The sequence below is a fragment of the Phycodurus eques genome, chromosome 6, assembly GCF_024500275.1.
Source record: "Phycodurus eques isolate BA_2022a chromosome 6, UOR_Pequ_1.1, whole genome shotgun sequence".
Classification (NCBI taxonomy): domain Eukaryota; kingdom Metazoa; phylum Chordata; class Actinopteri; order Syngnathiformes; family Syngnathidae; genus Phycodurus; species Phycodurus eques.
The window spans coordinates 23,558,950-23,586,471 of record NC_084530.1 but is presented as its reverse complement, the minus strand read 5'-3'; the positions used below and the strand labels follow the sequence as shown (position 1 = coordinate 23,586,471).

At 40.5% G+C, this 27,522-nt stretch overlaps 1 protein-coding gene across 3 annotated transcripts; it reads right to left on the bottom strand.

Moving 5' to 3' along the window:
• Window positions 1-522: 522 nt before the first annotated feature.
• On the bottom strand, window positions 523-27,522 carry zgc:154142 (uncharacterized protein LOC555481 homolog). Of its 3 annotated transcripts, none has more exons than XM_061680480.1 (27): window positions 27,201-27,522; window positions 23,171-23,538; window positions 22,721-22,902; window positions 21,044-21,174; window positions 19,241-19,334; window positions 19,018-19,158; window positions 18,778-18,875; window positions 17,931-18,045; window positions 17,631-17,846; window positions 16,170-16,379; window positions 15,639-15,779; window positions 14,024-14,269; window positions 13,769-13,954; window positions 12,944-13,053; window positions 12,756-12,856; window positions 11,323-11,600; window positions 10,751-10,914; window positions 10,494-10,677; window positions 9,149-9,367; window positions 7,840-7,974; window positions 7,501-7,722; window positions 7,081-7,263; window positions 6,242-6,354; window positions 5,346-5,440; window positions 4,958-5,247; window positions 3,718-3,878; window positions 523-2,578 (listed from the first exon to the last, which is right to left on the bottom strand). In XM_061680480.1, the coding sequence occupies exons 2-27, from the start codon at window positions 23,215-23,217 to the stop codon at window positions 2,387-2,389; spliced, it is 4,254 nt and encodes a 1,417-aa protein (XP_061536464.1). In that variant the 5' UTR covers window positions 23,218-23,538; window positions 27,201-27,522; the 3' UTR covers window positions 523-2,386. The 3 variants fall into 3 exon arrangements, with proteins under 3 accessions (XP_061536464.1, XP_061536466.1, XP_061536465.1); XM_061680482.1 differs by lacking the exon at window positions 27,201-27,522 and adding an exon at window positions 25,795-25,934; XM_061680481.1 differs by lacking the exon at window positions 27,201-27,522 and having other exon boundaries at window positions 23,171-23,606.

Here is a 27,522-nt window from a genome sequence, read left to right as displayed (position 1 = left end):
CAGCTGTTCCGTCTCGTGGAATCCCAACCTTCGACGCATGCGCAGTTGCTGACATCCAACCAAAGCGCTAGCCATTAGCATAGCAACGCTTAAAAGAATAAAGAAATATATAAGCAGGGCTTAAAAGGGCAAAAATAATTGCTAACAAAATAAAACGAAAATTATATTTAAGTTATTATAACCTTTACAATTTAATTTTAGGGAAATGTAGTGAGGATAAGCGGTTCAGAAAATCGGTGGATGTTACAAAATGCACATAAAATACACTGGCTACAGAAAGTGAACACAACCTTTCATCATTTCAGCCCCCCAAAAAATAAAAATGTCTATTTTAATGTAGAAAAATTGCATATTGTAGGTAGAATTTATTTGATATGGACATCACAAAAACATGCAAACTCCACACAGGCAGGGCCAGAATTTGAACCCTGGTCCTCAGAACTGTGAGGCAGATGTGCTAACCAGTCACTCACCGTGCCGCCCAGTATCATATAGACATATGGATATACATAGACACAGGAAATATTCACAACTCCCCAGGAGTAACATCAGTCTTTCTTTGCAGAGGATAAAGAATATATGCCTTTGAGTATTGCTATATTATCTGTCTATATGTGTTGCTGCGCTGTTTGTGTTCAGATATCCATTGCTTAAAATATTTTTTTTGCTCAATCACTGTATTGTACTTGGTGTCAAGATGCTATTAGCATAAATGTCATGTGGCTATATTTCAGTGATATATCTATGCTAAAATCCTCTTACTCTGTCCTGTTACTCAAATAAAGATGATTCTGATTCTGATGAGGAGTTGCAGTACTTTACAACAATGATATGAAATAAATTATTTGCCTGAGTTGGGCCAATAAACATTTTGAGTAGGTCAGTATGTGTATTATCTAATTTAGAGTCGAAAAAAAGACAGGAATTTTAAGTTTATTTTGAAAGAGTTACAACAAGCAAATGGCACCAATTCGGTAGAATGTCCTATAGGTTTTTCAGGATATGGATCGTTGTTCGGCCGTTTTCTTTTTTTTTTTTTTGCTTTGACTTGCGAGCAAACATTTGAGATGCAAGCCCTGTGTAGTGGTAGTGAACTCAATTCAACTCACTCCACAATAAGCAGCAGTTTGACAGATATAATTAGTGGACAATTCTTCAAAAATAGAGGCTTCAAGCTCTTTAATGCCACTCCCAGTTTACGTTTACTGTCAAACTAAATATAAAACAAAGAGAATTACACGTTGTGTATTTACGGTAAATCAACCACATACTCAGGGCATTGAATTTATGGCAACTGGACTGTTCTGGTTGTCTTAAAAGAAGTTTTGCCTTTCATCCGTTCAGGCTTGATCTCTTCATGCAAGATTTAGGACTCACTAGCCTGTGTTGGTGTGGAAAACTCAACTATCTATCCTCCAAATTGGAGGCACGTCCGAACCCATGTATAAAATCATTATTTTGGAATGCAACAAAGGAGAGGCGTTAGGCTGCCTGACAGAGAGGCCATTGTCTTTCCACAGGAGTCGTAAGGTCAAGCATTAATATTTAGTTGTAAAGTAAATAGTTTACATATTTTAACCCTTAAGTCTACTAGCTTGGTGCTAATGCTAACACATCATGGGAAACACAAAGGGCATTTTGGAAAATATATTTTTTCTAACCATGGACCTCACGAATTCAGTGACTGCTGAGAAGAAATGGATGATGTCTATTCTTCCCTCCCTAACCGTGGCGTGTGCAATTTGGCCAATAGCGAACAGTGCTTCAAAAAAAGAGGCCAAGTGTGCTTACTTCAAGCTGTATATAGGCATTCCCAGTGGAAATTCATGGTGGAAATAACATAAAACAAAGAAAACAACACATTACGTATTCAACCAAACCACATTAACATTGTCTTACGAAAGTCTGCTAGCTTAATGCTGGCACATAATGTGAAATGCAATGGATGGGCGAACAAAACTAGGATCGATATTGGGGTTGGTTGTAAACCTTTAAACAACTAATATTTGAACATAAACAGTGTAGCAACACATATAATTCTCACATGCATGTATTATTTATGTTCAGCGAAATATTACTATTAATACTGTAGTTTAGTTGCAACGGTCCTCTTCATGTTTCATCATCAAATCTACGTTTTATATTTATCTATCTATACATTGTACAGCCCCCTGGTGGTCAAGGCGCGCACACCAAAAGGACAAGCACAATGTCCATTGATTTAAAGCATGAAATCAAGATGCAAAAACGGTTTCATTCTTTACATTTGATTTAACTGTTATTACTGTATGTTTTTATACAATAGGTACAATACTGTCCAGGGGTATTTTTCTTATTAGATGGTCACAGAAGAAATTAAACTTGTAAGTCAAGGTAACACTGGATCTTAGTTGTCCCTTTCGTACGTGAACTTCTTTATGTTGTCATGGATCCAGTGGCTAAAGGCAGAAACACGTGTGAACACCGACGGCTTCTTGTCCTTGATGCATCCCTGGGGTCCGAAACTGACCACGCCATGGACCTCCCAGGTGCCGTTGGCTACGGCGGCCTTGCATGCAAACGGACCCCCAGAGTCGCCCTGCGGGGTGAAAAGAAGAAGCTGCAGCCAAGAATATAACAATGCCTCTATTTTGGTTTTTGTCTGCGATTATGCACCCAAACTGAGATATTTTGGATGAGTGATCACAAACAAAACAGGCGGTTACATAAACACCAGTCATGAGAGGACAGATTACATTCCCAAGTCCAAAATGACACCGACAAATGTTAAAAAATGTATACAAAGTAGTGAATATAAACCTCTTTCGCAGAGATCCTGCAAATTTGGCATATCAGAGTCAAACAGAAGATCCAGTATCTTTGCCTTTTACACTGAACCCAGCAAAGACAAGATATTGCCACCTCAGAAGCCTGAAACCTTCCGAGCAGTGTGAAACGGGTTATTGGATTATTTGACTCTTTCACAAGAAATAAGGAATTTCACCCAGAACCCAGCAAAGGCAGGATATTGGGAGAAGTGAGTATTTAACCTGATATCCCTGTCTGGGCAATGTGGAATAACCTTTACACACAGGTGTCGTCCTACCTCTGTTACGGGTCCGATACTACCTCTGAAGCTAGAAAATTGATAGGACTTCATTCTTACATTTTGTGGTGGTACGTTTCACACAGTAGTAGTGGACAAAAAAAACAAGTAGTGTGAATGGGTCTATTGATTGACCAGCTTCTTTCATAGAGATCCTGCAAAGTTGGTGCACCAACGTAAGCCTTAACAGAAAATCCTGCCTTTATCTATTGGTGGCTTTCTCAAGAAACTAGGAAAGGCTTGATTTTGGGGTGAGTGAGTATCAGGTGTTCAATTTCACACCCCCGTCCCCAACATGGTGGAACTGGAATCCCTTACACACTGGTGTTGCCGTACCTCTTTTCCAGCTCTGATAAAATTTCCAGGTAGACTTCAACTGTTGATTCTGTTACACAGAATTTCCAGAACAGAAGAACTTGCATTTATCTAACTTTGCCTTTACAGAACTGGGTGCCGGGTGCCAAACGTCACACCCGTGGTCCTGGCACTCCTTACACACTCTGTTATGGCTCTGATACTACCGCTGAAGAAAATTGCAAAGCCCACTTCATGCCCCCATTCCTGTCGGTGCCTTTTTTACAGAATAGCGAGACATGTGAAAATGGCGGCTATGGACAGACGTGTCCTCTCACCTGGCACGCCGACTTGAGCTCATCCGGGGACTCGTAACCGGCGCAGATCATGGAGGGCCGCAGGGCGTCCCACCAGTAGGCGGGCTTGCTGCAGGTCTTGAAGTCCACCACAGGAAGAGCTGCCTGGTTGAGTTTCTCAGACAGTTTGGGGAAGATGTTCCCTACAAATCAATAGAGGAGGTAAAAAGTCCAAGTTGGTCTGCATGTATTCTTTCCCTGTGAGATGAGTTTCTGTTTACACCCTGACTTTCTACACGGTCTGACTGAGTGTATTGTCATTGGCTGTCTTTTTAGTGCGAGAGGGGCTACTCTGCGACCAGCTCGTCCCTCCATTTCGTGTCAATACCTTTGACACAGGCCACTGACACACGAAAAAGCCACCTTTGATGGCCAGTGTTAAAGGGCCTATAGATTTATTAGCTCTGATATTACAATGGAAGCATGGAAATTGCCAGGTAGACTTTATCCCCCATTCTTTGTCAATACCTTACACAGAGAACAGTGACACAGGGAAAAATTGCCTTTACGCTCAGTCTGAAGCCCCTTTCACACACAGATCCTGCAAAATTGAAGACCAGGCATTTTTGGGGCCATCTGAGTGTTTCGTGTTAAATTCACACCCATGCCCCAATTTTTCAGAAAGCGGGGTTTGACTGGCCAAATTACTGATTTTGAGGTGAGTTGATGTCATATTTTGACACTACAAACTTGTTTTAAATATTAACATGAGAGTCATGTGGAGGGTGATCAATGAGTTTGAAGAACATTATAACAAATACTTTTTTTTTTTGCAATACGTGAAACTGTAAAAGTATGACTTTGTGGGGAAGATGCACCCCCACCCATATGGGGGAAGATGCCCCCCATTACTGAATATTTGAACTTGCCAATGTTATATGTATGCACGCAATCATCTAACATATCAACCTCTTTGCTAATCAATGGTAAGAAATGTATATGTATTGTGTTCCCTCGCTATATCGTGGTTCACATATTGCGGATTCAGTACATTCACGATAATAGCATCAAGCTATATTAGACTTTTATCTTAAACTATAGCTTGTGTACTGCATGTGCATGTGGTGTGTTGAGCAGGGGCTTACTGTACACTGATACACTGGCGTCGACCCGCCTGTGTTACGGCTCTGATACTACCTCAGAAGCCTGAAAAGTGCCCGATCGACTTTGTCCCTCCATTTCTGTGTCGGCACCCTTCACAGAGAAGAAGGGAAAAAAATACCTTTCTCACCCCCCCAGCCGGTGACAAAGCAGCGTGTCCCTGCCTCCACCACAACCCCAGGCCAGGGTAGACAGACGGGGCTGATCTCCCGCGTCATGTTGACAGGTTGGGCCAGGTGCACCAGGGCGATGTCATGGGTGATGTCGCTGGGGTCCTGCTCGTAGACGAAGCCCTCGTGGCGGATGATGCCGTCCACCTTGTAGCACGCCTCCGCTGACGGGATGTCCCCGGAGGAGTTCATGTGGTGCTTCCCCAGGCACATGCGCCAGTACGAGGTCTTGTTGAGGGGACTGTAAAGCGAGGAAGAAAATTTGATTTGAAAGTGACGCTTTTAAAAAAAAAAAAAAAGGAGAGAAAAAAACCAAATCATCCTTGTATTGTGTCTTACGTCATGAAACAGTGGGCAGCTGTTAGGATCCACTCCTCATGTATCAATGAACCTCCACAGCTGTGCATGTAAGGGATGAAAGACACCGGCGAGATCTGCAGAGGAAATTAGGTATAGCCATCCATTTTCTATCAGGTTTGACTTCGTTTGGGTCTCAGGTGAGCTGGAGCTTATCCAAGCTGATTTCGGACAGTCTTGTCATCAGTCAATTGCAGTGCACATATCACATCACACCCATGAGCAATTTAGTCTTTACTTTTTTGATTTAGAATTTTTTTTTCCTCAAATTTGCGGGGCATAGAGACCGAGCCTTGCTGCGAACGGCAAAAATCCACGAGTATATAATTGCCTGTAAATGCCACAAGATGGCAGCGAATCACTACTTTTGTCAAAATGAAGGGCCTCAACTCACTTCAACACAGTTCCTTGGCATCAACATGCCAAAACGTGGTGCCAAGGCAATACAAAGTTTTGGTTTGGCCTGAGCACAAAACACCAAGTAGGCGAGTTTTTCAGGAAATAACAACAGATATGTTCACAAAAAAATCCGCTTACAGGTGAATTAGCAAGTAGCGAATCGCAAACACATGGTGGACCACTACAGTATTGTGCTTATATGAGAATCTTTCATTTATTGGAGAATTTACTGCTTACAGTTTACACTTTTAAGTATTATTCTAAATGTCACTAAATGCGTTACTGTTCCCTGCTTACACAAATCAAACCCACTTTAATGTTAAACATTTAGTTCCCATGTTTTGTTTTACTCTTAAGGTCTCACACTTCTTTTCTCACACATATGAGAGTGACGGCGTTAAAATGTGACTTAAAAAAATCATCTGTGCAGTTAATAAAGGTTTGATGATTATTTCCATTATCCTCTGTGGGACAGTTACCTGCATGGAGACTTGCCAGGGCCAGGAGTGGGGTACCGCTTCTTCTCCATTGACCACCTTCGCTGTGCCATTATTGGGGGCCACTGCCGGATTTCCGCAGTCCCCCGGCCAGCCTGGTACGAGGTATCCCAAGTATTAGATGTGCTTTGTAAACAGTCTTTTATTAAAACGAAATACACTTTGTTACTGCGCTGAAGTAGAATTTTCACAAATCTGTTTCTGGTTTGTATTTCTGGCAACCTTCACGTCTACTCCACTGCATTTATATATTCTCATACATTTCCCCTAAGCATCTTGGTTACTCCTTACTACCAAATCGAATCACAAAAAAACATTTCTTTGACGATAATGCCTGAACCGAAAAGCAAAAAGCTAAAGAACAGTTCTCACTGTCTGGAAACGAGGCACACAATACAAATTTATGGAATTTAAGATGGGAGCATTTCCAGCAGCAGACGATGACAAAAACTATTACTCTATGGTGGTGATAGTGAGGATGAACGTGACACACCCATGGGCGTATTTGCAGGAATTGTTTTCGTACATCGGCGTGAAAGACTCTTCCGGCAGCAAGTGGTGCCTCTTATGTGTACCTAACAGCATTTAAAAACTCCTTGTCCAGTTTGGTAGGTTAAATTAATTTATATTAATCCAGTGAAGTCAATATCTCAGAAAATTACAAGTACAGCAAGTATCAGATACTTTTAAGAATTTGACTCAGTTAACTTTAATGCCAACCAAAGTTATTTTCTGTTAAGATATTTGCACTTTTACTCAAGTATCGCTTTCAGGTACTTTATCCTAGACTGCAAATGAGGCGCATCGCATTTCAAACTCACTGATGGTGATGTTGTCCCACGGGTTGGGCGTGGGAGGTGGTAGAGTCGGGACGATGCCGGCGTCGGTGGTCCAGTAGCCGCGGAAACCCTGCTGCCGGTTGACGTTGTTGCTCAGGAAACGGATGATCGCCGTGTCGCCCGGCACGCTCAGTTTGGGCGGCGGGCCAAAGCCGCAGAAGCGACCTGTGGAAAACACACCTGAAAATCAATTTACATATTCACGTTCACACTGAAGAAACATTTTGAAAATTTAGACCCTTCTGTTTACCTATATATATATATATATATATATACACACACACATATATATTTATATATACATAGCTACATACATACATACTGTACCTCTGCACGGGTAATGGATTATTTCTACTTCCATTACTTCCTTCGGAGGGGATAAAAACAAACGCGGCGACCAACCTTGCGACATCATGTTCCCCCCCTTGAAGACCTCCACATAGTCGACGCAGTTGCCCAGCACGTTGGCGGCCTGCAGCTCAAAGTGCGTGAAGGCCACGTGGATGCTTTTGGCAGCGGGGACCCGGATCCTCCACGTACACACGGCCTGGGCAGGGTAGTCTTTGGGCCAGTTGGGACTTGTAAGCTCACCTTGGGGGCTGCTGAACGTGCCTCCACAGGGAGCTGTAACATAACGAAGTCATAGTGAATTTTAAAACTATAACTTTATTCTTGTAATATTACGCCGAGACAAAAAAAAAACAATTTTTTTTGTCTCTTTGAGAACCACTGCCCTTTTACCTTCCGAAGGGTCCACGGCCTTCCAGGTGGCCGCGAAGCCGGTGTCCACCACCTTGTTGTTGGACGAGAAGTTGACGTGAAGCGAGTTCCCGTCGCTCACCAGGTCCATGGGTGGCGTGTGACTACAGTAAGTGCCTGACAGGGAGGGAAGGAACACACACAAGCTGCCAGTAAAATAATACAGTACCACAAATAAAAATAAAACATAATACAACATACCAATGCTAACTGAATAAAAAACAAATAACCTTCAAAAATACATCTAAAATAGAATTCAAAATAATCATCACAAAAAACCCATCATGAATATTTTTTAATTTGTCTATTTGTTAGTAGTAATCAATTGATTCCATTCAATAACGGAGTACAAATGTTAAAATAGTAAATAAATTATGAAATAAATTACCACAACTATTTTTTAATCGCTGCTGGTTAAGATTAGGGGGGAGAGGGGCAACATTGAATGCATTCCAATACGAAACTTTGTGAACGGGTGAGGATAAAAATTGACATTTTGTAGTTATATTTTCACGAATATATTAAATGTAACATCTTACATTAATCAACATTTTTTAATTAAATAACATTAGAATTCATATTCATTTATAGATATTTTTATTTTTATATGGCATTTAATTATCATAAGTTAATAATCATTTTATTAACCATTACCAATAAGATGAATTAATAATATACTCGTATATGTCAAATATATGTATTATAATTCTAGAGTTAATAAAAATACACAATCAATAATAATTTGATAATTATAAAATGAACAATGTAAAATTTAAAAAGTTATCTTACAGTATATAAAAACATAAATAAAATAAGCATGAAATGTAAAATGATCAAATATATAGTAAATAAAAAATAAATGTAAACAAAACTATAAAATAAAACATAAAATTACATAAGCATAAATAGGCAGAAATATATCTAGATATAGTAAATACAAATAAAACTAACATTTCCATACCCGGACTTCCTGTTCGGTCTGAAATGCTGAATTTGCCGCTCAAGCACATTTGATAGAAATACAATAATATAAACCTAAAATAATGAACATAAAATGAAATAAAAGAAATCTAATGTACAATACATTTTAAAACATAATATTAAAATTAAAACTCTAATCTAGAGTAAATTAAAATTACACTTAAATTACACTTAACAAACAATAAATAAAACAAACATAAAATGCAATACAAATATAAAATAAAATATCTGCTATACAGTAAAAGAACAAAACGTATAAAATCAAATACATATACAATTTGAATGTGAAAAACACATTACAGTTCCATACCCAGACTTCCCGTTCCATCCGAAATGATGACTTTGTCGCTCAAGCACATTTGACTCTCCTCCAGAGAGAAGTTGCTGAAGTGAAGGTGCACCAGTTTGCCCACGGGTGCGTGGATATTCCACTGGCATCGGGCCTTGTTGCTGTAGCTGCCTGGGAAGCCCATGGAGGACAACGTGCCGCCTGTGCCCGTCACATTCTTGGCCCCGCCACAGCCAGATGCTACATGGAGAGCACGGATGGTGAAAAATTAAGCATAAGGGAATTAGTCTGTCCTTAAGTAGATTCTCCTGGTAACTGTACTTTACTTGAGTACTTTTTACTTATACCCCCTCCACTTGAAAAAAATCATATCTGTACTTTATACTCCTTACTTTGTCAGAATGTTCTGGAGAATTCTTTCAATCTTCACGAATGTCGACGTGGTAAAAACAGTATACGCTATGGACTGCATAAATTTGACCGACGGTATAGATTCTTCCGGATTCTTCCGGAATCCTCTGCAGCTCCATCACTACCGTCTTGATGTCGTCCGCGACTTCAAAACGGATCCTTCATTTGCTCCTTGCTCCAGTGGACTGCTGTAAGCCATTAAGTTGCTCTTTTGAGAACTAATTTTGGAATATTATCTGTAAATTTTCCCTTTTCCAAAAAATTGATAATGTAATCTGGGGGCGGCACGTGAGTTGTTAGCACATCCGCCTCACAGTTCAGTGGTTGTGGGTTCCAGTCCGGGATCTGGATATTCTATGATGATTTTGCATGTTCATGGGTTACAACTGGCCGGAAGTCTCCACGATAGAGCCAAGAGGTACAATTTGATGTATAGTCTGTGTACATAGGACATTACTAATATATTTAAAGATCTGACGTTGGAAATGACAAAATCAGACAAAAATCCCCATTCTTGGGATGTTTCATTACATTTGTATTAACACAGTAAAATGGTTCAAAAAGGAAGTGAGGTTAAGTACAGTGAAACCTCGATTTAACGGACCCCGATTTAACGGACTCCCGACCGAAAATAGTGTCCAGTTGGAACTCGAAACCACCTCTCCCACGCACCAGCGAGGTAAGTTTGGATGGCTTTTCAAACATGAAAAACCCGTTTTATATTTATTTACAGTAATTTTGTACTGTATTGGGTGTTTTTAGGCCACAAATAAAAGTACAAAACAATAATTTTGTACTGTACTGGTGTTTTTAGGCCACAAAAATAGTGTTTCAATTTAACAGACAACCGGATTTAACGGACAAGCCCTGCCATCTATTAGTCCGTTAAATTGAGGTTCCACTGTCCAAAGTGTGAGTACTTTTACTTCTGTGAAACCTCAAGAATGAACCCTACTGTGTTGGTTGTAGATGTCCCTGCGTATGACGTTGCTGATCCAGGGGAGGTAGGCGGACGAGCGAGTGAACACCGAGGGTTTCTTGTTCATGATGCACCCGATGGGACCAAAGCTGGTGATTCCGTGCACTTCCCAGGGACTGTCGGGACTATCCTGGCACACCAGAGGACCACCGGAATCTCCCTGTGTTGCAAAATCCAGGACACCGTCACAGGAGAAACCCTCCAGCCGCCCATCTCCTGTCGGTTGTTTTTACCTGACAGACGGACTTGAGCTCGTCGGGCAGCGTGTAACCACAGCAGATCATGGAGCTCTTCACCTGGAACCACCAGTAGTCCATCCTCTTGCATGTGTTGTACGGAACCACAGGTAAAGCCACCTGGTTTAGAGCCTCTGCCACTTTAGCATTGAGGGAGTCCCCTAAAGAAGACAGAGGATGCTAAATTGTATTCATCTTCCAATACCCATCCAATATTTTTAGCAGTTTCCCATCCTTTTTTGAGCCATATTTATATCAGAAAATGGATGGATGGATGTTTATCATCAACTAAAAAGTGTGAATATGAGAACATTCTCCAATTTTACTCCTGAGCTAGATAAAGTCCTTAAAATCCTTCTTGAGGAATATCATCTAACAAGTGAATCATCTCAACACTCTTACTGTAATCGATAAGAACATTGATCAACATTTCATTTGTTTAAATTTGTAAACCCTTTTCACACTGCCAGTCGTTTTCCTGCAGATGTCCTTTGTGAAAGGTCGCGACATCAAGTGGAAGGACAAAGTCCACCAGGCAATTTTTCTTGTCAGAACAAATGCTGACGCACCTGTCTCATCCCCCCAGCCGGTGGCGTAGCACTTCTTTCCCCCGGGCAGCACCTCCTCCGGAGAGGGGAGGCAGGCGTAAGCGATCTGGTCCCCGACCTCGGCCTCTCCGTCCAGCCTGACCAGGGCGATGTCGAACTCCACGGTGGGCACAGTGGGGTACTTGAAGGCCTCGTGGCGGTAGATGCCCGTCACGCCCAGGCAGCGTTCGCTGGGCTCTGTGACGGTCAGGTTGTGCTTGCCCAGGCACATTTGCCAGCGGTGCAGCTCGTCGGCGTAGCTGGACCAGAAGTGGGTGGATTAGTACAAAATAATCCTGAGTTGATACTAACACAGTGAACAACAAAGGGCCGGGCGACTAGTGAAAATCCATGACTAGTTCAAATCAAATGTGAATATTTCCTATAAAAAGGGGCAGAAAATCTAAGATGTATTCTTCTTTCTCATTCCAATTTTGTTTTCATGTGAACATAGGTGTACTTTTTCTTTGATGTACTGTAATGAAAAACATTTGACAAAGAAATGATAAAAAATCTTTGTCCGGAAGCAATACTTTTATTGCTTCTCCGCTTCTTTATTGCTTCTCAACAAAAATAGAGAATAAGTGATTTTTTAGCAAATAACAAACGATAGCTTCCCCAGACAATTTGCCAATATGTGAATTTGTGAATGCCGAACCGCGACTATGCAGGTTTCACTGTAATAATACACTTGATGATTGATAATGTTTTACCCTAACACCTGACCATGTGTGGAGTTCTGCAACTATAGTTTTCATGAGTGGGCAACTGGTTTTCCTGTGATTTGAAATTTGAATTGCATGTGAACGCCGTTGCGACGTCGCAGATTTAGCTGCCAATCAAAAAACGCCATTTTGTATCATATGATCTTTCATAGACTTTACACCGAACTGATCGGTTCGGTGTAATCGGATCGGTGATCGGTTATGTGTTTTTTTTTTTTTGATAACTTGCTGATCGGCGATCGGCCCCAAAAATCCTGATCATGTAAAGCCTAAATATTCTTTCACAACAAAAATCACCTTCCCTCGTATGAAACGACATCCAGCTGGCCGCCGGCAAGCCTTATCGATAGTAAATACTGCGTGTATAATGTGCTTTACAATAATACTTAACTATATTTATAATTTCATATGTATCTGTGGTTAAAAAGTGAAGGGTGAGGAATCTCTGCTGCCAAAATGCGTGTGTGCAGTCAATGAATGGGGCGCTAATTGCCAATATCCATATTTTTGCCCGCTTCCTCTCTTTGTATTGCAGCCATCCCTCGCCATATTGTAGTTCCCTTTTCGGTGTCTCAGAGAATACCTGCACCGCACATGCATATTATATTTTTTATACACGGTTGCTACTTCTTGATAACTCTTGAAGTGAGCCATTATCAGCGCTAACACTAAATAACTCAACAAACTTACGTGATGAAGCAGTGAGCTGCTGTGAGCACCCAGTTTTTATGGATTAGAGTACCGCCACACGTGTGGACGAAAGTTTGATCAGGTTGACTGGATGGCCACACCTGACAGTAAAGACCACAATGTCAGAGTTGTTGTAAGACACGAATACTGGTGGCGGTGGTGTGTGTCTTAAGCGGCCAATCTCCCACCTGCATGGACACCTGCCAGGGCCACGAGTGAGGCCTGGCTGCTTCTCCGTTCACAATGCGGGACATAATAGCTGGAGGGATGACTGGATTACCGCATGTGCCGGGCCAGTCTGGAACAGGACCAGAAACAGATGATTCATCTCTTTGTTGTAGCAAAGGTGTACAAATTGTAAGGTGCCATACAGCGTAGCCCCTAATCCTAACCTCGACACCTAATCCGTCGCTTTCCCGAACCCTAACACCTAACCGTAAAATGAACCTTACCCTAATTCTAACATTTAAACCCCAGCAGTAACACCAAATGCCCTAACCTTAACATCTAATCCTAACTCATTCCCTAAACTGAACACCTAACCACAATCCTAACCCTAATAGGAACTCCGAATCCTAACACTATATCAGTTTTCATTCCACTGCTTTTGCTGATGTTTTAGATTTCTGACATGGTATCGTTTCAGTGCCACTATTGCGTTACTTGCAGGCGTAGTGTCCAAGTCAGAGTTTTGGTGTCGTGACAACACTAACGTGAAACCGGTCTGTGGTGCAAAAAGGAAGGAGACTGCTCCATCCAAACCTAAAGCTAACACCTAAACCCGCAACTTTAACTGTAACTCATACTCTGACCCCAACTCCTAACCCTAACCTAATCCCCAAGCCTAACACTTTACACTAACCTAACCACCGCACTATCATGCCTTAACAAAACCACTAACCTTAACCCGAAACACCTTAGCCCGATGCAAACACCTAACCCGAACCAGTTAACCTAGTCCTAGAACCAGTTAACCTAGCCCTCTGCTTCCCACTTTCATAGTAATACTCCACCTATTTTGATTCCGTCCCAAGGATTAGGTGGAACAGGTGGCTCGGTCGGTGCAGGCAGACTGGGATTTGCAGTCCAGTAGGCCCTGAAACCTTTGGCCTCTGTGAACAAGTCTGAATGGAAGCGTACCACCAGCTTGTTTCCTTTGGTATGGATGCTTCGAGGGATCTTGGTGCCACAAAATGGTCCTGAGGGATGCCAAGAGTAATTTGAGTTGTTCATCGTGGCACAGTGTTCGTTTCGCGGCTAGCACCCACCGTGCTTCTGAATCAAGGCATCGGTCACGCCGTGGACGTCGTACACCACGACGTTGTCGAAGCACTTGGACGACAGGAAATCTTTGGCCTCGAGCTCAAAGTGAGTGAAGGTCAGCGTGATTTTCTTGCCAAACGGCAGCGCCACGTTCCACATGCAGTCAGCGTTGGCGTCGTAGTTCGTGGGCCAGTTGTTCGACTTCATCACTCCACTCTCCTCCTTGGACGACAAGCCGCATCCCTGGATTTCTGGACAAAAATCCAAACTGCAGTTCAAGCTCATAATGTATACTAAAAGTAGCACTTTTTATTTTTATTTTACTTACGTACTGTAATATATCATATTTTAGGTCATTCATATACAAAATACTACCCTAATATGATTTATTGTTGTTGTTATTTCATATGTATTAAAATATATGATATAAGAGCCATAATATATTATATAAAGCTAATAATTATTCTTGGAACTAATCTTATTTTAGGTAATGAAACAATTGTAACACAAAACAATGATGTATTGAAAATATACAAATAAAATACTACACATTAATTTAATAGACTGTGACTGCTGACAATTTTAATGGGAACCATATATTTTAATGTCAAATTAATATTTTATGAATAGAGTTTATCATTATACAGAATATAGGATTGTGTATTCAGATACCACTGAAACATAATTATTCTAAAACATTTATTTACAGTACAAACGTACTATAGTAGTAGATAAATGTAATATTGTAATATTGTAGCATACTACTACGATTACTACTCGTAGTAATAAGAAGAAGAAGAAGAAAAAGGAGAAGAATGTGATGTAAATTTTCATCATTTTAATTAAAAGCACAATCCTTGAGCTCACACAGTGTTTTATACACATTACAGAGTACTATACAAATAAAAATATATAAATACATGTGTATATATAATTGTATAATATGTCACAAAATATAAAAGTCTGCATTGTGACTGTCACTCTTTATGAACATATAACAGTATGACATTCTTAAAACATGCTGATATACATTATATAAGAATCATAATGAGGACTGTTATAAATAATAATACATATTATTGTTATGACAGTTATTATTATCACATATTATTAAATAAATGACATATACACATTATTTTAAGTACTGAAATGCAGTACAATATATATGTATAAAATAATGATTTTAATAGTAATAATAATAGTTATTAATAGTTATTATTATTATATTATTATCAGTCATTATTATTATTATTATAGTATGTAATTATGTGTTACACTGTGACTTTAAATGCACAAACATCATTTATTGTTATTTTAAGTGCAATACACTATCTCCCAAAGCGCAATGATAATTATATCTACAGCATGCCCATGTGCAACCTTGCTTCTTTATCGACAAAGCCATAAAAGATTCTTATTATTTCTTATTATTTCTTTTATCTTTGTTTTTTTTTTGTGTGTGTGTTTTTTTTTTTTTTTTTGCTCACGGAGGCTCAACGTGACAAAGTTCACGTTGCATTTGTAATCGCTTCGGTATCAGTGCAGGACAGAAGGGCGACGCGTTTTATCGTGAGGCTTAATGAGGTGCTCCTCGATGTACGCGTGTGTATATGTGTGTACCTGCTATATCCTCAGGGTACGCTGCCTCCCACTTGGCAGAGAAGCCTCTGTCAGTGAGGCGACTGTCAGACAAGAAGGAGACAGACAGTGCGTCGGTGGCGGCCACCACAACTGGAGGGCGGAGGTAGCCACAGTGCGTGCCTAGAAATTGACACGGAGACCATTAGGCGGGCATGCAGAGGACACTATTTATCATTCAGACCATTGTTGGGAGTGTGTGTGTATATATGCGTGTGTGCGTGCACACTCTGATGTTATTCCATTATCATATCCACTACATCAGGTATCCTTGATTTAAAAGTTAAAGAGGCTCACTTCAGGGAAATGTCAGCAATTTGTATCTACAATCCGATAGCATTTTGACAACACTTGAAAGTACATTGTGACAGAGGAGACATTTTGTCCAAGGGGAGACTAAGGGCAGCAAGTGCGCGGCAGCAAAGTTGAGGCTGTGGAGAATAATACCGTCTGTCCGTCAGTCCCGTTAGTCAAAATGTTAAGAATCAATATGATCGTGTCAAAAGACGTCACCGAGCGTGCTGTAAGCGTCCGACACGACCAACTTGTCATCCTTGCACTGTCCCGTTTCCCCTGTGATGGCCAACTCGACGATATGCAGCTTAACCAGAAACCCTTTGGGTACGCTTATCCTCCAGGACACATTCTGGTGAGCGGGATATGGATCGGGGAAGCCCGGCGACTGGATGGCTCCTTTGCGCCCGCGGAGAATAATCGGACCGCCTGAGAAAAGAAAAGTCACGTCAAGAGATTCACTTGCGATTTGAAATATTCATACAGTGAACCCCGTTTTTTTGCGGGGGATACGTTCCAGAAACACACACGCGAGAGGTGAAAATCCGCGATATAGAGAGACCATATTAAAACAAATATTTTTAAATCGCTTTAACCCTCCCATGCTTTTTAAACACATTCAAACCTATGAAAACACACTTTTAATACATATCATAAATATTAATATTTGCACACATAAAATTGCAAACATGAAATGTATAGAAAATATGTCTGTGCACAGTAACGACTCACTATATCGCGGTTCACTATTCAGTGCATCGTGGATTTTTTTTTGGTAATTATTATTATTGTTCAGTTTAGTGCAGTTACTCACCCGCACATCTCTGGTGCAGTTTTCATTAGCATTGACTATGATGTGGTCGCAATGACTCACATCAGTTCTCGACTGTCACTCTCCACCCCTGGAGTTTGACTGCACATTTGCCACCTGCCTTAGTTTTGGTACCTGGCCCTTCAGTGGGGACTTACCCAACTTACCAACTACCCACCTCTTAATACCAAATATAGAAACCATCAATACTGTGCAAAAATGCAATCCAGTGGAAATATGTTGAAGTGAGTTGAGGAGCTTCATTTAGACTAAAGAAGTCCTTTCCCGCCATCTTGTGACATCTTGGTGCCGAGGAACAATGTTGAAGTGAGTTGAGGAGCTTCATTTAGACTAAAGAAGTGCTTTCCCGCCATCTTGTGATATCTTAGTGCTAAGGAACTATGTTGAAGTGAATTGAGGAGCTTCATTTAGACTTAAATAGTGCTTTTTGCAGCATTTCCGTGCCAAGGAACTATGTTCAAGTGCGTTGAGGAGCTTCTTTTAGAAAAGGCAGTGTTTTACCACCCTCTTGTGGCATCTATAGGCAATTAGAAACCCTTTAGGAGTGTTTTAATTGCAGTTTTTCACTAATAGCTTAGTGGTAGCTCGCATTCGGGAGAACTTCAGAGTGAATATTTAATATCATGACAAAAACAAAAAAACTATAAAAAAAAAAAACATCATACTAACAGAAACGCTGATTATTACATGTACTGATGTGTGCAGCTCACTACAGACGTGTTTTGCTAGACCAGCCAATCAGAGGACAGAAAGATGTTGACGTCATTGTGGGCCAGCGAGCAATTTTTGGATCATTCCCTAACACGCATTACCACCGCCTACAGGACCAAAGTGGATGATTATTTTACCGGTAGCTGTGGTGGTGGGTGGGAGTGTCTGGGTGGTGGGTTTGGATGTGGCTGTGGGCCTCATGGTGGTGGGGATCACAATAGGCGGGAGGCTGGTCTTGGTGTAGGTGGCGTGGAACCCTTTGGAGCTCTTGGTGCTGTCCGCTTTGAAGCGCACCATCATAGTGTTGGTGCTGGACTCCACCGGCTCGGGCAAGGCTCCCCCGCAGAATTTACCTTCGGACGGACAGGTTAAAGTTCATCATCATTTTGAAATAGAGTTCATTAGTGAAGTATTATGGGTTATTAGCTTGCACTTGCCTAATGACAAAGAGCCATCGTAGACCTGCACAAAGTCTCTGCACACCTCGGGTACCAGGTCGAAGGAGGTGAATGTCAGTCGAACCCTCTCGCCTTCGGGCACGCTGATTTTCCACTTTGTAAAGATCCACCACACGTCAAGATTCAATTGGAACGCTAATCCTCATTAAAGTTGTCTACACATTAGCATAAGATCATCTTTGTCATAATTCGCAAGGCTGCTTTACGCGCATCAGTAGGTGCTGCTATTTGGGTTAGCAACAGAGTTGAAATGAGCTCCAATGTTCTTGTTTGAGCAAAATCATCTCTGAACTGAAGATTATTAAGTTAGTTACTGTCCAAGATGTGGCCTTGTGGAGTCGAGTTATGAGCAAAACGTCAAAATCATCACCAGAGTTTGCATATTAGCAAGCGTTTTGGCGTTTAGCTTTGGCCACCTGTCTAGGATAGGATCATTGGTTCCGTTTGCTTGTCTTTGCAAATTCACAAGCAGGAGTTCGATCGAGATAGGCTCTTGTGGAGTCAAGTTATTTGAGTTTACGTTGCCATAGAGAATGGAAACTTTGGAATTTGCTCCAAATTACTGACTGCTTTAAACCAAAACTGCTGACTTTCTATTCAATTTGGAGCCTAGGTCGTTCAGACTGTTTCATGTGTCCGCTAAATTCCGTGTTGATCGTTGAAACTGGTATTGGGGACAAATTCTTTTCTAAGTGAGTTTTCAGGTCTTGCGTTCAGGATCCCTGAAATACAAAAGCTTTCACCTCCTACTAATAAGTGCTTGTGACATCTGCAGTTGAGTAAACAATCTCCCAAGGCCACTTGAGGTTGACACATTCTGCGTTACCTGGTATAGCGCTCCATTGGGGTAGTTCTGCTCGGGAAAGCCAGGGGTCAGCAGATCCCCCCGGTCACCATGGAGAGAGCCACCACCTCCTGCTATTTCTGGTGGCAAGCATGGAGGACATTTCATTTCCAAGGGTACAGGCATACTACACACACACACACAATCCCCTTCTCCCCATTCGCCCACCTTCATCCAGCGCCGCTCCATTTTCGAGGTCAACGGTATATGGTGTCATCTTACCTGACGTGCGCTCCGGAGACACGGCTTCGTAATGAGCCTTGAATCCTTGGTCTGTTTTTCTGTCGTTGGTGTCAAAGTAGACGGTCAGCCGGTTGGTCAGAGACACCAGAGGCAACGGTTTGCTGTAGCCGCAGTATTTGCCTGCAAACGCCACACGAAAATCATCATCGGCAACTGTCTTTTTGGAACATCATGCCCTTGTGACATAGGCCCGATTGCTAACCAATGACTCCCAGCGAATCTCGCAGCGTGATGAAGTCTGCAGTACACAGGTTGGTGTCCTCCAAGGCAAACTCTTCAAAACGGAGTGCGATCACCTGTGACCACAACAAGCGTTTCATCATCTCATGTATCTCTTTTTTTTTTTTTGGGAGGGGGCTGGGGGGGGTCGAAATGAGATGTTGCTAACAGGCGCATACATGAGATCTACTCTGTTAATGCTACAAGAGTGTGAAGCTTGGCAGAGAGGCACCAGTGCATCAAGGTTTTCTCGCCAGTCTGTTTCTTCTTTTTTTTTTTTTTTTTTATCTGGGAAAGGAAGGATGAAGGGGACAGAGGCAGCCATCTGTCTGTTTTGCATTTTGTCTATCCCAGCTGTCCCCCACTGCTTGGCCTCACATTAGACAATCAGTAAACAAACTCTGCTTACGATCTGGCAACGTGCTGAGCGTCCGTGGTAGCACTTCAAACGAAAAGCTGCTTTTCGGGAAATCTACTTCTGGCTACAGTAGCCCAGCAAACCTTATGTAGTGCCAATTTAAAAGAGACACAATGAAAAAATGTTGGAACTGTCAATCAATCATAAACATGTAGAAAGAAAATTAAAAAGGAGAAAATGTCATAACTGTTCATCATCACAGAGAGCTAAAATGGGAGAACATGTCACTGTATATCTTCAAGGAAATTCAACTGTAAAACAATAAAATGTAAGAAATGTGTATCATAAGAGAAGCAGAGAAGTAAAGCTAAAAAAAAAAAAAAAAAAAAAAAATCCTAACTTGTCTTAACTGTCCATCATTGAAGGAATAAAAATACAAACGAGAATGTCTAGTAACTGTCATCATCAAAACAAAATAACTGAAAAACAAGAAAATGTCTGAATAGTCCATCATAGAAGAGAACGTTGTAAAAGTCGATTTTTGCAAAAAGAAAATGAAACATTAGAAACCATCATAACTGTCAATCATCATAGAAGTAAAGCAAAAAAAGTCAATGTCCTTCCACAGAAATAAAACCGAAAATTGAGGAAAAAAAAGTCTTAAATGTCCATCATCAAAGAAATTAACTTCAAAAACTGGAAAATGTTGTAACTGTTCATGATCACACAATGAAAACAAGAAAATATCCTAACTGTCAATGATCAAAGAAATGAAACTGAAAAACAACAAAATATTCACAATTGTACCTCTTCACAGAAGTGAAATGAGAAAATACAGTGAATGTCTATCATTACAGAAGTAAAACAATAAAATAAGAAAATGTCTTCGCTGTCCATCAGAGAAATGAAATTGAAAAATGAGAAAATGTCCTAACTATCCATTGTCACACAAAAAAAGAGAAAACTTTCTGTCCATCATCAAAGAAATTCAACTGAAAAACAAGAAAATGTCATACTTTTCCTTCCCATAAATAAAATGAGAAAATGTAACTTCATCATCAAATAAATTAAAAGTAAAAAAGGGGGAAATGTAGAAACTCTCGAGAACATGTCATAACTGTCCATCAACACAGAAGTAAAACGAGAAAACCAGAAAATGTCATCGCTGTGCATCAGAGAAATGGAATTGAAAAATGAGAAAATCTCATAACTGTCCGTCGTCACAAAAAATGAGAAAACTTTCTGACAATCATCAAATAAATGAAACTGAAAAACAAGAACATGTCAGAACTGTCCTTCATCACATAAAAAAAGAGAAAACATAACGAAATGAAAGTATCATCATCATCATCATCACAGAAGTAAAACGAGAGGAAGTCATAAGAGACTTCGGAGAGGCGAACAATGCGACAGCAGGCGTGAAATCACCTTATCAGGGTCCACGGTAATGTGCCAGGAGCAACTCCTGCCGTTGTCATAGCTACTGGGGTAGTGGCGGCTGGTGAAGGTGCCCGACGCTCCGGTGAGCTCCTGCGGACCGCCGCACCCCGAGTCCGGCCCTGGATACGGGAAGGCAATCAATGGCGCCGGACATTACCGAAGTGCTGCCAATTTATACTTATTTCAAATGTCAATTTATTAAGGATTGTGTTTACACACATGTTTTGACAAAAGGGACATTTTTCTGAGGAAATAACTTACTTTCACTTGATCTGTAAATAAAAACATTTATGTCCATTGTTTCTGTGGAAAGTTAATGGAAGTTAATTCTGGATGGGGGAAAAAAAACTTGTTTGGCATCAAGAATAATGCAAATCTAAGGAAGGGAAAGAAAAAATACTTTTTGAAATCGGAAATCATTTTTTGCCCTGCGACCGACTGGCGACCAGTTCAGGGTGTAGTCCGCCTTCCGCCCGAAGTCAGCTGGGATTGGCTCCAGCGCCCCGCGACACTCACCGGGATAAGCGGTGTTGAAAATGGATGGATGGATGGAAGGAAATCCTCACTTAGCCTCATTTTGACACTTGTATGACAGTGACTGACATCGCCACGGTATTGATTACACAGTGCGTTATCATTGTCAGAGTAGAAGCAGCAGCAGCAGCAGCAGCAGTGGGATTTGGTGTCATGTTGTTTGGGGGCGGGGGGGGGGATTGTGCGCAGTAGGAATACATTTGCGGATTTCGAACAAGCTGCTTCGTTTGGCTGGGTAATGAGGCATTTAATGCATGCGGTACTGTGGATTGATCCCAGTCTGCTGCGTGTCATGTGCTGCTATTATACTGTAACTACTGTCAAAGGATTTTCACATTACTAATTCAAATTGATAAGGTTTTCTTTTTCTTAAAATGTATTTTACACTTTTCTAATTTATTTTATGTATTTTATATAACAAAATGGGTCATTTTATTTTACTTTCTAAAGCTCAATTTCTGCAATTTCTTTATTTTTATTTTATTTTTTAATGCTGAACGTCTTTCTTTTCTACATTTTAAATTTGATTCATTTATATTTTATTTAGCCGCATGGGTCATAAGATTCATATTTTTATTATTCATTGTATTTATTTTCTCAAAGCTTAACTTTTGCCTTCCTACAATTTCTGCCTATTCTACAGTTTTCCAAAGTAATATATTTGTATTTTATTTATCCGGATGGGTGATATTATTATTTTTGATTACTTTTATTTTTCTTAAAGCTGAACTTGTGTCTTTTCTAAACTTGTATCTTTTTTTGTATTTTATATAACCACGTGATTTTATTCCATTTATAGGTAATAACATTTCTTAAAGCTGCATTTCTGCCTTTTCTTTTCTAATTACATTCAATTTATTTGTATTTGATCTACTCATATGCATCATTATATGATTAAAAAGATACTGTTTAGAGCAAAATTTCTGCCCTTTCAAATATAACCATTTTATTTTCATTCATTTAATCATTACATTTGTTTCCACTGAACTGTTTCATTGAACTTTTTTTTTTTTGACTTTACTTTATTATACTTATTTCTATATTTTGAAGCAGAACACACTACACTTTTTATCCATCCAGCCATTTTCTATACCATTCATCCTCATTAACTCAGCAACGGCTCATCCTCACCCTCTCGAAGAGGCGCGGGGTCTTCCTCAACGTGGACGAAGTAGAGGACCACCAGAGCCACGCTCACACCAGTCATGACCACGAAGAGGACCATCAGCCACATTTCCAGGGCGCTCAGACCCCGGGAAGGACCACGCTCCTTGCCAAACTCCATGTTCCCTCTCTTCACCATGGTGGAGACACTGAACAGTGCAGTGTGTGTACGTTTGTGCACTTTAGCCATCAGGTGTGGTGTCACATTAGTAAATGAGCAATGAGGCTGATTGCTTCATTATCACTAGCTTCTATCAGAAAAGGCCCATGTGAGTAGCATTCGGTTGAAACCTATTGGGTCTTTTGATACGCGCTATATAAATCATCAGACTATTTCATTTTATTTTGTAATTATTACAGACCAAGGCGGCACGGTGAAATCCCGGCCCCGCCTGTGTGGAGTTTGCCTATTCTCACCTGCGCCTGCGTGGGTTTTCTCCGGGAACTCCGGTTTCCTCCCACATCTCATCAAGACTCTAAATTGCCCTTAGGTGTGAATGTGTGCGCAGTTGGTTGTTTCTTTATTTGTGCCCTGCGATTGGCTGGCGAGCAGTTCAGGGTGTACCCCGCCTCTCGCTCGAAGATAGCTGGGATAGGCTCCAGCACGCCCGCGAACCTTGTGAGGATGAAGCGCTACAGAAAATGGAGGATGGTTGATGGATATTATAGAGCACTATATTGTGCAATATGTTGGTTGCCACGAGTAGTGCATATGACCAGGACAATGGTTCTTATTCTTGTTGGAGGTTCCAAACCCCGCAATTTTCACACGCCATTCATGGAACCTTTAATAAATGAAGAAGAAAAAAAAAAGTTGATTTCAAATTCCAAACAGGTACAGTATATATTTCATTTGTGGACAAAATGAACCACATATCAGTTATACACAAAGTCAATGTGTTCAAAGAACGAAACCAACAAAACAAATTTCACACACAAAAAAGAAAAAGATAATTCACTTTAATGAACTGTAAATGAATTTGAATTTTGCTGTTGCCTTGCACCTTGTCAAGTTCCACTCTCATATCATTTTCACAATTAAGTCTATTCCTTTTCTTAGTTTTTATGTTTATAATCCTCGAAAAGGGTTGTTCGCTAAAATACGTCCAGTGTAAGCTCGCCCATATTTGGAAGGGGGTGAAGTTGCATGGATGCTTTTTCCAATTGTTGGTCTATTGCTGTCGTGGATATGAACAATTAGGTACATACAACTTGGCCCTTTTTGACCTGCGTGCCTATGGCGACGCTAAGCTAGTAGGGGCAAAGTGTCACCACATTCCGTGTTTGTGGATGGCACACAAAAAACTCAACACAACAACAAGGATGCCTGCACATTGTGCGGCATATGGTTGCTCACAATTCACAAGGGAACTGGGAATCACCTTTCACAGGTAAGAATATTTTGGGGCTCTTATTTTCAAATATTCTGTGTCGATAGCGCATGGAAAATCGGTTGAGGAATGACCAATCTTCAATTATTTCATTCAATGTCCATGAGGACTTTGATGGGAACAATGCCCTCGCCAACATAGCCGCCACGTAGGCACGTCGCTTAGCCAGGCTGCTACAGCACGCTGTGTCATTTCATATTATTAGACACAATTTAATTCCTGAGCTTATTTGTTCTATTTTCTTTGTACGTATGGATTACTTGGGTTGTTCCCATCATCTGGTGAAAATTTCATGTCAGTAGACGTGTTAAATACTTAAGCTGCTGTATATTCTCACTGTCTCTTCCTTTTTCTCTTTTTTTTCTATCACTCCCCTTTAAAAGCTTATTCGGTCCGACTGAAATTTTCAATAAATATCCATCACAATACAAAGAACCACAGTATAAAATGGCAGTGCAAAAACTCAACTCTGGCACAGTAAAACTGTTCCGGCACAAAAAGGGATACAGATTCTCAATTTTGAGTGACCTAACAGCTGAACAGGACAGGTGTTGAAAAAAAATGTGTGCTAAGGCTAACGCGACAAGAGGTGGCCTGGCTGGTCCAACAAACTAGACTAAAGTAGATGTGAGGTTGCCCTGACAACGGCAGAGACGCTATCCGCCTTATTCCAATGTTACATTAACACCATTTGGAGATTTTTTTACTGTAGTTATCACTTCTACTGTACATATGACAGCTTTGACTTTCAATATTCAATACATCTTAGATCTGATCATCTTCCCTGCCTCGAACACTTTTCCCTTACTTCTACTTGTTCTTATTTCCAGATTAGTACTTTCGTTTTATTTGCTCTCTCTATCACGGCAGAGCGGCTGATGCAACAAAAGCAGCTTATGGCTCCACGGGGACATGAAGACCAAGTCAAAAAGAAAGAAATCCTTACGTAACGCGACAGTTTTTTGCCGAGCTTGTTTTTTTTTGGGGGGGGGGTATTGCAGATTGATAAATGTACCGCAGTTTGCCTTTATTGCCGTTTGTGTGGGGCTCTTTGCCCGGGGGAGCCGCTGTGATTTATAGTCACATCAGTCAGCCATAATAAAACAGTCCCTAATGAAGCCACAGAAGGTGACCTTTGTGTGCGAAGATAAGATTCCAAGCACAAACGTGCCAGTCGGACAGATTTAACAGATTACGGGCACCTTTACTTGCCATCAATCTACCATAGTAAAAAGGGGAGCGTCTATGAACATTTTAACTACTGTTGACTGCGGCAAAAAAACTCCCCGTTCCCACTAAACATCTGAAAACGATGTATTATAATCCTCGAAAAGGGTTGCGTGACGTATTGTAATCCTCGAAAAGGGTTGCGTGCCACCTGTTTTTTTGTAAACATCAAAGATAAATATGTGTTTTTGTAAACATCAAAAACACCAGTGGCGATTTCGTGAACAGAAAAGACATTTTAGTCTTTTAACAAACCCATCAAAAACGTGTTTTTGTAAACATCTAAGACAATTTAGTCTTCAACAAACCCAACCTACACATTTTGGAAACATCAACGATGCGAACGTGTTTGTATCACCAATGAAGATGATTTTAGTCTTCAATCGAACAAACATGTTTTCATCCAACATTAAAGACGCCTACCTGCTTCCGTAAACATCAAAGTACGTGATTTTATAAACAGCGTTGTTGAAATGAAAAGAGTAGGGTCTTTAAAGGACCTAGCATCAATTAAAGAGTCTGCATTAACAAACGTCAATAAACTGAACCAAACCAAAATATTTGTAAACGTCTATGACAGTGAGTTGTGTGCTTTCCTAAAAACCAAAGACAATTTAGTCTTCAACGGAACTAAAAAAAAATGTGTTAAACACAAAGACACGTGTTTTCGAAACATCAAAGATATGTACAGTACGTGATTCCGTAAACAAAGTAATGTATGCGTTTCACAATTCTTCTTTGAGTCTTCAATGAACCGGACATACGATTTTCTAATCAAATATACGCGTAGGTTTTCATAAACATGAAAGACGTGAGTTTTGTAAAAGGCAAAGCAATACAAATGTTTTCAGAAACATGAATAAAGTGCACATGGTTGCGTCAAAATTTAAGACAACTTAGTGTCTGAAACCTACATTTTGTAAACAAGTGTTCAACTTCAAAGACACAACCGTGATTTCATAAACAGACAATTCTGTCTTCAACGGATCTAACATACATTTTTATAAGACAGAAAGACATACATTGTTCGCTAAACAGTAAAGACACAATGATGTGAAGAACATTTAAGTCAATTTAGAGTCTTCATCGCAGCTAACATACATTTTGCAAACATTAAAGGTGTAAGGGATTTTTTTTAAATGCAAAGACGAACATATCGGTTTTAAACGTCAACGACGCACACACGTTTGCGTCAACATTGAAGACGACGCTAACATACATTTTTTAAACGTAAACACCAAAGAATCGGTAGGGTCTTCAACTGACCTAAGATCATTTCTCGTTAAACACAGAGACAGATGTTGGCTAACTTGTTTTCTAAACATCAAAGACATGCAAATGATCCCATTAACATCAAAGACATGTGCATGGTTTTGTCGCATTGAAGTCAATTTAAAGTCTATTCAGTCAATTTAGAGCTCGAATATGTTTTTTTGCAAACATCAAAGACATGTGTTTTGGTGAATGGAAATGGCAATTTAGTCTTCAACAAAACCAATCTTCAGGACATGTTTTAAACAAAAAACGTAAAATATAAAACAAAGTCCTCAATGAAGCTACTGTATATTTTTGGCCAAACGTCAAAGGGACACGTTATTTTGTGATTGGAAAATACAATTTGGAGTCGTCAAGGAAGGTAACACATTTTGTAAACATCAAAGTAGTTGTTTTTCCATAAACATCAAAAACGTGTACGTTTGCATCTTCATGTTAAATTATTCAAAACGGCAAAAAGGAAAAAAAAAAACACTAATAAAACATGAAGGGATGCAATGGGAGAGAAAACCAGGGTGGTTAGATGAAGGGCCGTTAAAAGTCGAACGCCGTACCGCAAACAAATGTAGGCCGCGTATTCCGTCGGGAGAGGATCAGCCGTCAGGAAGACGAGCGACGACTTCTCCGGCGACACAACACACGGATACATAACAAAAGGAAGGAGATCTCGCATGCTACTTCGCGGGAGGAAATGTCCCGCAGATTATAAGGTTTTTAATCACTCCGTTGTTAGGGAAGCTCAGCTGCTTCATTACAGTCTCGGAGAAAATAGGGCATGCAAGTTGAAGGCGGGAATTCATATGTAAAGGCCTTGGTTAGACCTCAAACCAAGCCCGAACAAATCAACACTAAATACTACACCTTTGCAGACACCCA